This window comes from Parambassis ranga, chromosome 3 (genome assembly GCF_900634625.1).
Source record: "Parambassis ranga chromosome 3, fParRan2.1, whole genome shotgun sequence".
Lineage (NCBI taxonomy): Eukaryota > Metazoa > Chordata > Actinopteri > Ambassidae > Parambassis > Parambassis ranga.
Window position 1 is genome coordinate 16,495,314 of NC_041024.1, and position 16,202 is coordinate 16,511,515.

Sequence of the window (16,202 nt, forward strand, 5' to 3'; positions counted from 1 at the left end):
GAGTCTTGATTTGAGCTTTTAGTTTTTCTTAGGCAAAGTTTTGTTAAAGAAGAATCATCAAAGCACTCCTTATCTTTTGCAGCTGTTAAGGATAAAAAGAATCACATGAAATGCATACAAATGAAGGAAAGTGGATAATTTAGCTTTGTATTTTTAAATCCATCTCAAAAACACTTTCCAAATAGTCATTTATGGTATGAAATTGAGATGCTCTTAAAAGAACATCTTGAAAGGTCCCAGCAGTGCTCTTAATTCACCAGCCTGGCGTTTATCTTATTTCTCCAGCTCTTTCTGAGAGGGAGCATTAAAGACTTTGTTGATAGTGCTCTTGGGGAGCGTGTAATAATTCTTATATGAAGTCTTGAAACTTTACAGCTGTTGACTGGAGGGAGAGTGGCATGCCACATGCATTAAAAAATGTTAAGTCGTATTGCATGTGGAAGAATTGTGTGTCTGGACACACTGTAGCACTAAGGGACTGCAGAAATGTTCACAGGGTGTGGAGTAGTTAGTGGCCAGAACCAGTACCTGACCAGAGATGCTGTCAGGCCCCACCCAGGACTGGAGGTCAACAGACCCATCCAATTAGAGAACGTGGTAACCGCTGGTACGTGCTCTATATACCAAGGTCAAGCTTACAGCAATGCTGGCCAGCCAGCGGTGGTTAACAATGTTTCTAACACACTGAAACCAGTAACGCTACCAGTCGCTCCACCTGCACTCAAACTAGGACAAGAAGGATTCAAAAAAGTGTGCCGAACAGAAGAAGACAGCCCCTGTCCCTTCCCAGGACTGGCTTCTGGAGTGCTGGAGATGCGTGTGAAGGAGGGAAGCAAGATCCGCAACTTAATGGGATTTGCAATGGCACGGATGCAGGGAGAAAAAGGTGTGAGTGGTGGTGGGCTCAGGCAGGTGGTCTTCACGGGATCAGGTCGAGCAGTCACAAAGACCATCACCTGTGCGGAGATCATGAAACGAAAAGTGGGCTGTCTGCACCAGCTGACCAAACTGCGCTACAAAGTGGTGAAAGAGGTGTGGGAGAGCAGTGAAGGGGGGGCATCTGAGATGACAGTGCACAGGACTGTACCATCCATCAGCATCCTTCTTTCCAAAGATCCTCTGGATCCCCAGGAACCAGGCTATCAGCCTCCAGAGACTCTCGGTGCACTATGGGAGGAGAAGGAGGGTGCGGAACCTGCCTCGCAGACAGCATGTAAGAGACCTCTTGGACCTTTGCCATACAGCAGTTTCCCACACTGTAAGAGAGTGTGTATAGGGGAAGGAGTCTCAGTCATCCCCCCTCACTGACGGGCTAAACTGGTGTCACAGTGGAGAGGATTGAATCAGAGGAGTTCATTTGGCGCTGCACTCCACTCAAGCACAATGCTGAGACAATCAGAACATTCACTCAGACAGAACAGTGCTTCTCAGATGAAACTGACTACCAATTCGAGCATCCAAGGGTCAGTTTGACTTGAAGCTAAAGGCTTGCCTCCTACACACAGCATTTACAGGACGTCGGTCTTGCTACGTCCAACACGGTCTCTCATCCACAGACATGTGATGATGATGTGTGCAATGCGATCTTAAAGAGATTAATATCCCATATCTCATTGACGAAAAGCCATGAATTGCACACATTTCTGCTTTTATTAAACTATCCGCAACCTGTGGTCAAATCATTTATTGGCATTATGTTACAGTGCTTTTAAATATAGCCTTTCAAAACACACAACGCAGACTAAAAACTGCTTAAAGTCAGTAATGATATTACAAACACATAACATATTTTAGTCTTTTGATTATTAGCCCTCATGAAAACAAAATTAAATAAACAGTTTTTTTTCCAAAGGAAATGTTCTTTTGTATCTCATCATTCTTACTTGCACATCACTGAATTTGCAAAGCTCTGATTGAACAGAAAATCACAGTGTGCTGATCTTCTGATAAAAATAACGGCAGTGAAATTTGTCTGTAGAAAAAGCTGATTTAATGACAAAGCAGTTGATAAGGCACAGCTCCTAAACCAACCCAGTCTGACAGAAATGCCTCAGGCAGAAATACAGGCACAGATTATCATTAAGATAACAATATAACATCACACAACACAGTGGAGAAAAGGATTAAAACCAGGCTTGACAGAGCTTCACGCTAAACTCGTCCTTCAAAATATGAAACCACGGCAACAAGCTACACTTCTTTCCATTTCAGCCCATAGGCCTACCCACCCACCTTATCTATTGTAGTCTACACTCTCCTGTATTCTATTTCTCAAGCAAAACAATGTGCTGAAAATGCAGCCGAACAGGATCCAGGTTTTCAAAGGAACGCCATGCACTCGTAGTTGACAGACGTAACAAATGAAATAGGTGCAGACTTTTCCTCCCTCAATTTTCATACCATTTAGATACCTCTTTAGTTACAGAAGAGCTAGCTCTGAAGCTTAACTAGAAGCTGCAGACATCTATGGCAACTGGATCAAAATTCTACTCCAAGAGGGAATGCACAGTGATAGAGAAGAAGAAAAAAAAGCCGTCTTGCAGTATATGTATTGAATTTTAAGGATTAGAGAATTCTTTAAAAACTTGTGCTAAACCAGAATTATTCTATTCAGAACCCTTTTCTCCCCCATTTAATCAGCCATATGTTCCAAGGATAATAACTTTGACTTGTCTGAAGCTTTTACTGTTGATCTTAATGAAAATCTGCAAATGCAAATGTCGACCTCCTAAAGTTAATTAATCAAAGTGACTCTGAATAGGAGAGGCAATATTGTTACTTTGTAAAATAGGAAAATAAGAGGGAGAACTTCATGGCGGTTGCTTTCAATTCATCTTTCAAAATTACAAATAAAAACTGAAATATTTAATATAGTGGTCAGGCAGCACTTTAACAGTCTATGGCGGATGTAGTGATTAACCTCCCCCTCGATCCCATTAAATGAATCAGAGCACAGCAGAGCATCCAAAGTTGAATAAGAAATGCTGTGACTGCAATACAGCACATATGTTGCAAACTCAGTGTCCTCGAGACTGCTGGAAGGTTATCACTTTAGGTCGTTGTTATCACAGAGTTAACAGCTTTCACCCAAGAGCCTGTGGGACAGTCAGCCTGCGATTCAGGTCAAAAAGATAATGCAGCTATAAGTAAATTTCAAATCGACCTGCATCTGTTATCAAGCATTAAGAATTCTGGGCCAAGTGTGAAATGCAGCAGGGGTAATTAGGGATAACGGCAGAGCGTACCTGAGTGAGAGAACAGATAAAACACACTGACAAAAGCATTATCCCAGAGCTAAATCCAATGTGGCTGGCACGAAATAGCATGGTGGAGGAGTCAACAAAGTGTATTAGAAGAATGTGGACAAGGTTATTCACAAGCCGAGACTCTGTTTGCCAGTAATGTTTGTTTTCAAAGGTCCAGTCAAGGTAGATTTAGAGAATATAGAGGCCGCAGCATGAAATGCTCTGTTTGTGTTTAGGTAATGCTGCACGTATAGAATGGATAACATCAAACACTGAAAATGCAGACAACACTATTTTTTACATATTAAATACTACTGATCACTGAACAGTTATCAAGATATAAAATAAACAATAAAATGATGCCAAAACTGACTGATCATAGTTTTCTGCTATAGCTCACACAACAGTAACCTTCTGTTTACCAAAGCCTATAACTGCATGCAGTGCATGTGAATAAATTCATTTTGAAGTTAACATAATGAAAGTGTTGGCACTCTATTTTTTCTTTCTCCGCCGCTGCGGCAGATGAGAGTGAGGTCTCTGGGATGGCGTGGGAGTTCGCTATCTCCCAGCCTCCAGATGGCTCCGTCTTCTCTTATCTAGAAGAATGGGTGCTGCCTCAATTTTTCAACTCGCCTTATCTGGGAATCCTTTAAATTGAATATTTACTGGGCCTATGTTTTCTGCCTGTGTTAGCCCTCTAAAGCCGACATTCCTCTTGCTTGTCGAGACAGGCCAAAAGGTTTTTCTCACTCATACACTGCCTTTGTCTGCCTTGTCAAGTAATGGGACGGTGATTGATTATGTGATTGCTAGGAGAGAATGGAAGGTTAAGCAGTTAAGCAGGGAGCAGTGGAGACATATTAACGAATGGCCATTGAGGGAATATGTTGAACAATAGTGAAATGTACATTACCCGAAGTTGACATCAGGCACTGCCATTATTATGTCAAGGGTAAAACAGATTAAATTAATCATTTTCCAAACAGTCTATTGTTTCCTGCACAGTGTACACTAGAGGTTAAGAGAACACTTAAGCAGCCATTGAAAACATCTTATTGCCATTTGACTGGCTGTGGTCTATCTGCATAAACAAGCTGTGCCACAGCTACTCCCTAGTAAGTGTCTGGAAATGTCTTTTCAAAACCATTTTGTGAAATGCCTCCATGTTGGATTAATCAGTGCAGCTGAGGATGTAATTGCTGTGCTAAAGTCAAAGCTGTAACAGCAGATAATGAACACAGACTACAGAGCTGCCAGAATCCAGGGCAAAAGAAACAAGAACTTTGGAGACTAAAATGTCTTCAGCATTCTTTGTCATAGAAAATTAAGGCTCACACTAAATAAAGACTATTTTACAAAATAAACTTCACTTATGTGGTTACTATCATGGAAATGTTGTGGCCCGAGATAGCTGCATCTGGCTGTTGGTATTTAAAAGAAAACTAAAGTAACTTTGGACATTTGGGCATTATTTTTTTGCCTGATTTATCTTTTTGGAATCAGAGCTGCATATTTCCATTCTAGACATTGTTTGCATGATTTATTTTTCTGTGTGGTAGATGAGCTTAGAAAGCTGGAGAAAATCCTCCAGAGGACAGCAACTGAGTGCTGCTGCCCTCTAGTGGTAAAATAAATTCAAAGATGGCAGAAAAACACATGGTTCAAGAGTGCTATTACTGCTATTTCTGTCTGATATTCATGACCCTGTGCACTGGAGGATTTGCACATCAATGCTAAATGGTCACAGAATATACTGACATTATTTTTTGAACTCATTATATGTAATCATGTTTTATATGTGTGCATTTACAACAAGCCAAAGGGGGTATGCTATTTTTTGGGTCATTTAATAGCAATCTTAAGCCTGGCATGCTAAAACCTTGCAGAAATACCACCTTCATCAACTGCCCTGCTAATGAAAGGACACAGACATAATAAAGAACTAAACACCCGGAAAACCCACAATCAACAATCACATAATATACACAACACACTACTGAAGTGTTGTCCAGCACAGAAATTAGTTTACCACGTCCAGTAATGCCAAGTAAACTATGGCTGCAAGACGCACAACAGCACTATGGTGATTAAGCATTAACCCTCATGCATTGTTCGCAAACACTACCCTAATGTGCTGTTTGGGGACAAAAACGTCCCCTAACTTTAACGGTTTTAAAAATATATTAGATAAATATTTTTTTGAAATTTTTTTGCATAGACCTTTTAATTAACTTCAGTTCTAATCAACAGTAGTGAAAAAATCATTTTCCCCCAGGATTTTAACCCTTTAATCACCAATTTTATAAGGGGTGGTGCTGAAAATTGAAAAAAAAAACACACAAAATGGCTCATTTTTAATAGAAAAGGTGAATGTGGACTGGATTCTTTTTAACCTTTATTACAGTCTTGGTCATGTCAAACATCAGTAAAAAAATTGACTTGATTGCATTATTAGTTTTTGCACAGCACTGGATTTTCTTTTTTTCTCCCTAATGTGTTGTTCGGGGACAAAAACGTCCCCTAACTTTAACGGTTTTAAAAATATATTAGATAAATATATTTTTGAATTTTTTTTGCATAGACCTTTTAATTAACTTCAGTTCTAATCAACAGTAGTGAAAAAATCATTTTCCCCCAGGATTTTAACCCTTTAATCACCAATTTTATAAGGGGTGGTGCTGAAGATTGAAAAAAAAACACACAAAATGGCTCATTTTTAATAGAAAAGGTGAATGTGGACTGGATTCTTTTGAACCTTTATTACAGTCTTGGTCATGTCAAACATCAGTAAAAAAATTGACTTGATTGCATTATTAGTTTTTGCACAGCACTGGATTTTCTTTTTTTCTCCCTAATGTGTTGTTCGGGGACAAAAACGTCCCCTAACTTTAATGGTTTTAAAAATATATTAGATAAATATATTTTTGAATTTTTTTTGCATAGACCTTTTAATTAACTTCAGTTCTAATCAACAGTAGTGAAAAAATCATTTTCCCCCAGGATTTTAACCCTTTAATCACCAATTTTATAAGGGGTGGTGCTGAAGATTGAAAAAAAAACACACAAAATGGCTCATTTTTAATAGAAAAGGTGAATGTGGACTGGATTCTTTTGAACCTTTATTACAGTCTTGGTCATGTCAAACATCAGTAAAAAAATTGACTTTATTGCATTATTAGTTTTTGCACAGCACTGGATTTTCTTTTTTTCTCCCATTTTGTCCCATAGACTTACATTATAAACACACTTTTTTTGACTGCACAGCCATGGCACTACATAATCATGCATTCTTGATTGTTGGTGGTTTACCCTGTTGGTAGGAGGTAAAATTTGTGATTTTTACAGTTAACAACTTAATTACCATATTAACCCTTTACCTGCAGGCCTGTGCTCATGTAGTGTAGTTTCTGGCTTGTATATGGAGTTATAGGGAGTATTTTAGCACATAATTGTGTGTCTACACACTGTGTGTGTATGTTAGAGAGGAAGAGAGCCATTTGCACACTGATCTTGTTGTCTGTGAGTACACACAACCACAGAGTCTTCATAGTAAACAAAAACAAAGAAAGTGTTGCTATGCATGTGTGGCCCTTTGATGTCTACAGGTGCAGACTAAACAAAACAAAAAGGCAAGTGGTCTTACATGTGACCTTGTGGTCATTTGATGGTGAGAAGAGCAGAAAGCAACATGAAGAGAGGATTCACTTGTGCACAATCTCTGGAAATGATTGTGCAGCCTGGCTCTATGAAGGGCCAGGCTGTGAAGCTGTGAAGGCTGCACAAGTAGATCCGTCACTTGTTCACAAGCGAATCCTTCATTCGTTCACAAGTGAATCCTTCACTCATGCACAGGTGAATCCTCTCTTCATGCTGCTTGCTGCTCTTGTCACCATTAAATGACCAGGAGGATGCATGCAAGTCCACTAGTGTTTTTGTTTTGTTTAGTCTGAACCTCTCAGCATCAAAGGGCCCGGCACTTACTTTTAGGGCTGCAACAAATTTACTTTACTTTACTTTACTAAACTACTTTTAATACTAATTTTAGTAGGGGACTAAACTGTAGATTAGATTTGGTTAGTCAATGATTATTTATTATGTTATCAAGTTATCTATCTATGGTGTCTATTTAGTAACATGCACATGTACGTATGGTCGTGTGGAGCGCAACACACCATGGAAAAGGGGCACTTAGACTTCACTTAGAATAATTCAGTGATCTCAACTGAGACACTAACCTAAAAGTAAAGTCACTCTACTGGAGGACGTGTTTTCCGAAAGCTAAAAAAAAAAAAAAAACAGCTATTTTACCCATCCACAACTTCAGACGCCAGAACTCCTGGATGTTTTCATTTTACATGCTTATGCATCGCCGTTGTACGTCTGAATTAGGTACACTTCAGTTACTTAGTAACTTTATTTTCCTGACTTTCCTTCCCTGACAGTGTGCAAATGGCTCTCTTCCTCTCTAACATACACACACAGTGTGTAGACACACAATTATGTGCTAAAATACTCCCTATAACTCCATATACAAGCCAGAAACTACACTACATGAGCACAGGCCTGCAGGTAAAGGGTTAATATGGTAATTAAGTTGTTAACTGTAAAAATCACAAATGTTACCTCCTACCAACAGGGTAAACCACCAACAATCAAGAATGCATGATTATTTAGTGCCATGGCTGTGCAGTCAAAAAAAGTGTGTTTATAATGTAAGTCTATGGGACAAAATGGGAGAAAAAAAGAAAATCCAGTGCTGTGCAAAAACTAATAATGCAATAAAGTCAATTTTTTTACTGATGTTTGACATGACCAAGACTGTAATAAAGGTTAAAAAGAATCCAGTCCACATTCACCTTTTCTATTAAAAATGAGCCATTTTGTGTTTTTTTTTTTTCAATTTTCAGCACCACCCCTTATAAAATTGGTGATTAAAGGGTTAAAATCCTGGGGGAAAATGATTTTTTCACTACTGTTGATTAGAACTGAAGTTAATTAAAAGGTCTATGCAAAAAAATTTCAAAAAAATATTTATCTAATATATTTTTAAAACCGTTAAAGTTAGGGGACGTTTTTGTCCCCGAACAACACATTAGGGGGTAAAATTTGCCCACAGTGTACCGTTGACCTATGAAAAATTTTAAAATCATATTAACAAAATTTATGTAAAATTAAGCTTATTGAGGAAAAATGATTCAATTTGTCCACATATTGACAAAGTTATGGCCAAAATAAACAGAAAAATTTCTCTCAGAGGACAAAAATGTCCCGAACAACACATGAGGGTTAAGCTCCTCTGATCTCTTAATGTACAGACAGAACAAAATGATGAGCAGTTGATGTTCTGAGCTGGAACTAAACACCTCTTAGAATATCCTGTCGCCTTAAAGAAGAGGCAAACACACCACACCGCTGTGAGAGTTTGTGGATGGTAACCATATTACAATCTTCAAATCAGTGTCAAAGGTCACTGAAAAATAGACTGAACCAGTTTACTTGACTGACAACTCCTACAATAATACAAATCTCTCCTTATGACAATTAGTAATTCTGACAAACAAGAAACAATGGTGCTAGTATTTAGAAGAGCACACTGTTGATGCTCATAAATGATTAGTCAAGCGTATTTTAACCATTATATTTGTGACATGCCACACAGCCATCTGACCAACAATGATTACTTCATGCATTCACAATTATTCTACAAAGATATTTTTCTTTTTTTGCCCTAATCTGCTTTTTGTTGGCTAGTCTGACCTGTCTTGGTTTTTTTACCGCTTCCATTTTGCTTGAAAAACCACTATAAACAGGCTGTGGAAAAAAAGCCATCTCTGCACCCTTTTAGAAGAAAACCAACCCTGAAATGGGTTACATGATAGTGACCCAACCCCTGCACCCACACTTCCATGACATTTATTCAAACAAATACAGCAGGCAGCTATATGCTAATAAGAATTCGACTACTCTCCCTCATCAAACTCTAATCTCAGTTTACCGTGAGAGAATTTCATCTCTCTTATTGCCATTCACATTCCACACCAAGGTCGACATTATGACTAAATGATTTGGTTAATTTGAATTCAAACAGAGTCAGCTGGGGGTCCACTCCGCGCAGTGGGAGGATTGGTAGAGTAATATCAACACAGTTGTGATTACTCCATTGAAGCAGTAGGGTGCTCCAATCAGAGCCGAATCACTCTCCTCATTACAGACTACAAGGCCAAATCTCAGTGGGTGGACCGCAGAATCAGGCTTCACATCTTCCCACTGAAATTAATTGAAATTCATTTGTGGCGCCCTGATGCTCCCCATCAACACCAGGCACCCATTCACATTTGCACAGTTCACCCCAGTTTCATTAACTAGAAGCACATTTCAAGTTCAAAAGCATGTAAAAGCACAGGTTGTAGTCCTGTGACAAGGACTAATTGTTCCGTACCCTGCAGTTCACAGCAGCAGATGCACTTTCTGAGCATGCTTATTGTTAGTTATCTGACCAGGTACTGCTCCAGTAGAGGGGTGCCGATAGCCTCAGACATGCACGGCTGCAGTCTTGGACAGCAATAACAGAGCAGAACAGAAAGACACACGATACAAATAATCCTGCCATAATAATCTGCAAGGAGGCACCAGAATTATTCTTAAAGACTAGAAATAGTAAAGCACCTGTGTGTGCAACACACATCAGACTACTGAATACTGAAGTGATGGTAAGCATTGTCTTCTATACCTGTTACGTGTACGCTGCTGCTGACGGTGCACTTAAACAGATTATCTCTACAAAGAACTGTTCACATGAAACAGTGAGGGTTTTCTTCTCCTCTGAGCAAAACAAGCACAAAAACAGCAGCTAATGTTTCCACCATTTACATCACTGCTCTCGGAAAACCTGATTTGTTTTTCAACACTAACCCCAAACAAGTGGCACCAAACTTGTTTGTTACAGACAAATGTTGCAGTTAGCACACGCTGCGCCTCAATTTAATCAATATCAATATACTATCAAATATAAATGCACTGCTACCTTGGGGTTTGGCGTGGCAGACTTCAAACTTTTTTCCTTGAGGCTTGAATCAATGTATATTCCGTCTCCATCACGCCACCATTGAAGCCCCAGAGTCACCGTGTTGCTGTTCGTGTGAAGGTTTATATCCATAACGATGTCTTGTTAGTACATCAACGCCTCTACTTTATTATTTAGGCCAAGCTATATTAATTTCTTGTCTGTCCAGAGCAATGGCCGACTTTCAAATACGGTCACTTCCGGTTGCCATACTTGTGAAATGATCTTGGTCATTACCAGTTTATATTTTGGAAAGTAAACAAATTTACAGGGTAACAAAAAACATCAGCTACAACATTAAAAAAACAACAAAGATATACATGATGTTGACGGCAACAAACTTTCATGGTAGAACTACCTTTATTTGTCCAGCAGATGGCACCGTCAAATACTAAAACGGGCTTATACGTGTCCCTCGTAATCCAACCTTTAGAGCTGATAGATTTATTCATCAATACCGGGGATCATATCATTTAATCATTGGTTCACAAGCTTATAAACGCAAGGAGTGATTAAAAGAACGGGAAGGAAGCGTGGGTAGCAACGACAATATGAGCAAACCATTTGTCCCGACAGTACGTGAAGGCAGCACGCAGCACAGCTGCCAGTTTTGTATGGGCTTGTTCTACGTTTGTCTGGGTGGAGAGCTGGAAAGTTCGCACAGTTACAAACTGTGGCTTTAGTATGCAGCCGCTCAGCAAGGTGGTCAACAAATAACTATTTAGCGACCTGACTGGTAAGTCTTATATTAAGTCGTTGCTCGCTTTTTATAGAATCAAAGTGTCGTGCATGAGTTATTTGTTGTGCAGACAATTGTTATTATTTAGCAGTCAGTTGAGACACCCCTAAATTATATCACTGAAAACTGTAATTCTGTTAACAACCTATTTCTGTGTCGACATAACAATGAGAATCCCCTGTCACATTGATCTTATAGGATATGTTAGCCATGTCATCATAACGTGACATTTTATTGTTATGTTTAGTTGCAGGTCAAAGAGATCTCTATTTAATACTAATTGTAACTCTGTGCTGTGATAGTCTAAAATTAATTATATTAAAATCTGTTCTTTGCATGTGTGAGTGTAAACACCTCTATAATCCTACATTTTTACTGGTGTGTTTTCTTGTCTTTTAGAATATGCTTTCTGGAAAAAGTGCCTTGTGGTTGCAGTCCCTTAGGGCTCTGGTGGTATTCTTTTCTCTGTGTCAACCAATAAGTGGATACTCAGAAAGAGACAGAGCTCATGATTTGATGACCAGATATCCTCTTATTGATGGGTACACAGAAGTTATGTTGATGAAAGTAAATTATTAGAATCAAATTACAGAGCTTCTCCCTCTTGTCCGCCTCACTTTCCCTTTTTTTTCCCATTTATCAGTCATAATGACCTGGCTCTCCAGCTGAGGATCCTTCACAACAATCGCCTTAGCCAAATTGACCTCCACAATGTCAGTAAAGTGGCCACCGACATCTCCCGCCTCCAAGCAGGTCATGTGCAGACACAGGTACTGTAATTCAAGCGGCATGTGTTTTTAAGCAGCGACCTGTCCACTGTTCTCTTGTGTGACACCTCTGTCCCTTTGTCAGATGTTTGCAGTTTATGTGATGTGTGGGGCCCAGCAGAAGGATGCTGTGAGGCTGACTATGGAACAAATAGACGTGATCAGACGGATGTGCACTGAGTACCCAGACTTTGAGCTGGTCACAACTGTCCAGGGTATAGTACACCTCACTTATGATGGGACCTAAGACACAAAAAAAACAACTTTAATATTTGAATTTTGGAACATTTCACTTGTACATCTCCATTTGTATTTGCAGAGCTAAAGAATTCTGAGCTGAGGCGTAAAATTGCCTGTGTCATAAGTATCGAGGGAGGCCACTCTATTGACAGCAGCCTTCCAGCCCTGCGGATGTTTTACCAGCTTGGGGTCCGGTCCATGTCCCTCACACACAGTTGCAATACTCCCTGGTAAAGCATATTATAAATATGCAGGATATACACTTTCTATAAAAGGACATGTTCACTGTGCTTTTGAGTTTTTTTGACCAGCTTTTATGTTAATGAAATAATGAGCAAGTACATAAGAATGAACTACTGAGCCAGATTTTATTTAGAAAAGTGTTTGTGTACCTGGATGAAGGATTTCTGTTAAATTTCACTTTGCGTTTTTATGTTTATTTTTTCATAATATTTTGCCAGTGGTTGTAAATGTTTGCTCATGGTTGCTGTGGCTGACCTTTATAAATGTAAAACAGTCGGATGAAAGACACGCCTGTTCCACTACACTACATTATTTAGACACAAACAGCTGTACAATAGTGCATGTGTTGTTGTTTTTGGCAGTAACACTGTTATTTGTTCAATGCAGGGCAGAATCATCCTCGAAACTTTACAATGTCTTCCAAAGACAGAATAACAGCTTGACACAATTTGGGAAGGTAAGCCAGAACTTTAATAATATCAACACTTAGATGTGTTGGATTTGTGAATACGGTGAAATTACTGTTTACACATCTAGTGATTTGAAAGACCTGAGACACACGCTTAATGAATTAAGCTATGTAAATTTTGTTATCATGCATATGAAATGTTCAATGACTGGAAGCTGTAGACAGAGAGGCTCCCACATGTTGGACTTACACAAATACTTTAATGAGTATTAGTTTTCTTCAGCATTAGCTGTTGTACAGTGTAAACACCTCATTTTAAAGTCATAAAATCCTTTCTAATGCTTTTCCAATTCAGTTGGGCCTCTCAACAGCAGTGTGTGCATGAGTGTGTGTACCTGTAACCACCTCTTGTTGTCAGCAGAATTAACTTGCTTCCTTCCCATGATTCTGTGTCAGTTTAAACTGTTGTGAATGTGTCTTTGAGGCCGTGGTGGAGGAGATGAACAGACTGGGAATGATAGTGGACCTCTCCCATGCTTCTTGGGACACAGCCTTGGCCACACTGAAGCATTCCAAAGCTCCTGTTATTTTCAGCCATTCATCTTCTTACTTCATCTGTAACCACAGCCGCAATGTACCTGACTGGCTACTGCAGGAGCTGGTGAGAAAAATGATTCAAGAAGTGACTGACTAATTGTGATTGAATATTTATCTGATCATTCAAGTTAATCATTAATTGATTGTAAGTTGTAATGCTAAAAAAAGAACATGCATTATGTTTTTGTTGTGCATCCTTTCATGGATGATGCTACTGATGAATCCATGAAAGGATTTCCACCATTAAGAAGTGATTGCATTTCAGCCCACTAACAGCTGGGATAATTGATTCTGAATCCTGAGGGTTGCATTATTGACATTTTATTGTTCCATAATCATCATAATTTTACAGCCAAGTTTACTTCCCACCACTTTCCTCCATCACTTATCTTTGTAGTCACACAGTACAGAGTGCCATCTAATGCTGGATGAAGTTTCAGTAACAACTCAGCTGCAAGTGTGTAACTCTAAGCTCTGTATGCTGTTGTGCAGTGTTTCTAAAACTCAAAACATTTATTGGGCAGACAAAGTAAACATAGCCACTCTTAAAGCTTTTTAGCTTCTGAGCCAAATTATCTGGTTAGCATCAAAACTGCATGTTGACATTTATCCACCTTAATAAAAACCAGAGATCACATGTGTAATCTACTGTATGACTCAGTCAACTGAAGTCTGGCCCCATCGTGAGCAGCCATTTCTGATCTGTTTTTGTGTAAGCCACAGAGAAGGAGAAGTATAAGCTTGATGTTGTCAACATCTACTTCTATAAGTTATGAAACATATTCTGCATAGCTGTTTCTTCCAGTAATGTTTTTCACTGTATCTTATCTCTGCACTTTGGTGTGTGTGTGTGTTGTGTTCCAGAAAAAGAATAGAGGGTTGATCATGGTGAATCTCCATAGCAAATTCATTTCCTGCAGTGATGCAGAGGCTAATGTCTCTCATGTTGCTGGTGAGGCTTCTATCCTAAATCATCAAAATGAGTTTATATTTGTGATGGCTCAGTTCATATTTCATCTGTCATTTACAGATCACTTTGATCACATTAAGAAGGTGATCGGAGCAAAGTTTATAGGAGTTGGAGGGGACTTTGAGGGTGCTACAAGGTAAGAAATGCTCACTTGTAAACAGAGATAACTGAAAGTACTATATAAAAGGGAAATGTTGCTTGCACTCAGACAAGCTATTATATCTGCCTTACATGTTCTATGAGGGCTGAAGGAGACATTTTAGAAAACTGAGCACATATCTACAGCATAGCCCTCTCCTACATTTATATATTTAGTCCATCTGTCATGGAGCATTTTTTTACCTCAAGCAAGGTCCTCACTGTAAAAAGGTCACTGTGAAAATGATGACCACTTAGGTTGAGAGACACTCTCTTCTAAGTGTTCCTGGGTGATATGCCCAGGTAGTAGATGTTCTGACATCAGGCGTTGTAGATAATAATATTAAATTGCATGTTTGTATGTACCTTCAGTCATCTTCTATTTGCCCTATGGTCTGAATGAGCAGAATCTCTCGAGAGAAAACACAACTAATGCCAGTAGGTTACACACTTGTCTCTAGCATTCTCCAGAAAACAGATTTCAGAAGCTGTTGTTGAAGCAGATCAATTTTGAGCTTTTGTTTGCCTGTCATGATGTCAGCAATTTGGCTGTCCAGCTGTCAGCGGACTGAAAAAAAAATCTTAAAATCAATAATGTTACACTGCTAACAGGCATAAGAGGAGGGCTGCTGTGGTAGATTTTCTGCAGAATGGTGGATATTGAACTGTTTGCATTCAGGAAGGCTGCAGAAAAGTACTGAAAACATGTCAGAGTGATTGTTTGCAATAGTATACATAAAATAATCAGTGTATCACAATGTTTTTTTTTTTAACAGCTTTCCTCATGGGTTAGAGGATGTGTCCAAGTATCCCACCCTAATCCAGGAACTGCTGCGGAGAAACTGGACTGAGGATGAGCTGGCTGATGTCCTCCGTAGGAACTTCCTGCGAGTGTTTGAAGAGGTCGAGAGGGTAAGCTACAGAATCCTTTTGGATAAAACATCCCTCTCTAAAAATAGAATGGTACATAGAAATATTAGCAGTCCGTGTTGGCAAAGGCAGTGACTTTGCATTGGTAGAAAACTCACTCAATCTGTATTTTATGTGTCAAATATTTGACTATACCAAAACATGGGCACCAACCACCTTAGTTTTAACTGAAGAATTTCTGGCCTTTTTATTCCTTTTTACAACTTATTATTTTCCCTCAACATGTTCAACGATTTATTGGAATGAATACTAAAACATATGTAAAGCTTTTTCGCATTTCAGAAAATGCTCAACTATTAGCTTTCTTCCTTTTTCTTCTGTGTATCCTGTCAGGTGCGTGATAACTTAGTTTCGACCCATCCCAGTGAGGTCCATATCTCCTTAGAGGAGGTGCAGAACCCCTGCAGACTGGTCCTCAGACCTCCGAGTCCAAGAGGACTCCCGTCTGACCAGAGCTCCTCTTCCATGGTTGAACATGGATCACCAGGTCTGCTAATCCTGGCTACAGTTCTGCTGCTTCTCAGCTTATTTTTTGATTAAAAAAGGTTTTTTTAGAATCTCACTTCATTTGCTAAATTGACTTTGCCTTGCATAAAAGTGCCTTTTATGTATTATAAAGCAGGAGCAGGAGTTTGCTGTAGCCATTTTAGGTTGTTATGACATTGTATGTCACTAAAGATTAAGAAGAATGAATCACTTGTTTACAGTACAGCAAAAGCATTAAGTGTTTAATCTCCATAGCATACCTATTAAATATACAGAAAGCTTCAATTGGGTATATTCAATACTTATTTTGGTGCTGATTTTCATCATCATCATTATTATTATATTCAATATGATTTCTATGACAAAATACAA

The 16,202-nt window shown here is 39.0% G+C and overlaps 2 protein-coding genes across 2 annotated transcripts; both read left to right on the top strand.

Moving 5' to 3' along the window:
- Nucleotides 1–486: 486 nt before the first annotated feature.
- Nucleotides 487–1,413, top strand: LOC114433743 (ribonuclease P protein subunit p25-like protein). Its single transcript, XM_028402406.1, has one exon. It carries the CDS (start codon nucleotides 487–489, stop codon nucleotides 1,306–1,308), a length of 822 nt encoding a protein of 273 aa, XP_028258207.1. The 3' UTR covers nucleotides 1,309–1,413.
- Nucleotides 1,414–10,931: 9,518 nt separating this feature from the next.
- dpep2 (dipeptidase 2) lies at nucleotides 10,932–16,157 on the top strand. The gene is made up of 11 exons (XM_028401345.1): nucleotides 10,932–11,047; nucleotides 11,450–11,592; nucleotides 11,694–11,820; nucleotides 11,903–12,032; nucleotides 12,137–12,287; nucleotides 12,688–12,757; nucleotides 13,194–13,370; nucleotides 14,171–14,258; nucleotides 14,337–14,412; nucleotides 15,191–15,326; nucleotides 15,678–16,157. The coding sequence occupies exons 2-11, from the start codon at nucleotides 11,453–11,455 to the stop codon at nucleotides 15,882–15,884; spliced, it is 1,302 nt and encodes a 433-aa protein (XP_028257146.1). The 5' UTR covers nucleotides 10,932–11,047; nucleotides 11,450–11,452; the 3' UTR covers nucleotides 15,885–16,157.
- Nucleotides 16,158–16,202: the final 45 nt, after the last annotated feature.

Bases quoted from the DNA above. Each gene is read 5' to 3' on its own strand.
- LOC114433743 (XM_028402406.1), top strand. From the start codon at position 487: ATGTTCACAGGGTGTGGAGTAGTTAGTGGCCAGAACCAGTACCTGACC.
- dpep2 (XM_028401345.1), top strand. From the start codon at position 11,453: ATGCTTTCTGGAAAAAGTGCCTTGTGGTTGCAGTCCCTTAGGGCTCTG. The intron at 11,593-11,693 runs GTACACAGAAGT...CCCATTTATCAG, and splicing joins AGATATCCTCTTATTGATGG to TCATAATGACCTGGCTCTCC. The intron at 15,327-15,677 runs GTAAGCTACAGA...GTATCCTGTCAG, and splicing joins TGTTTGAAGAGGTCGAGAGG to GTGCGTGATAACTTAGTTTC.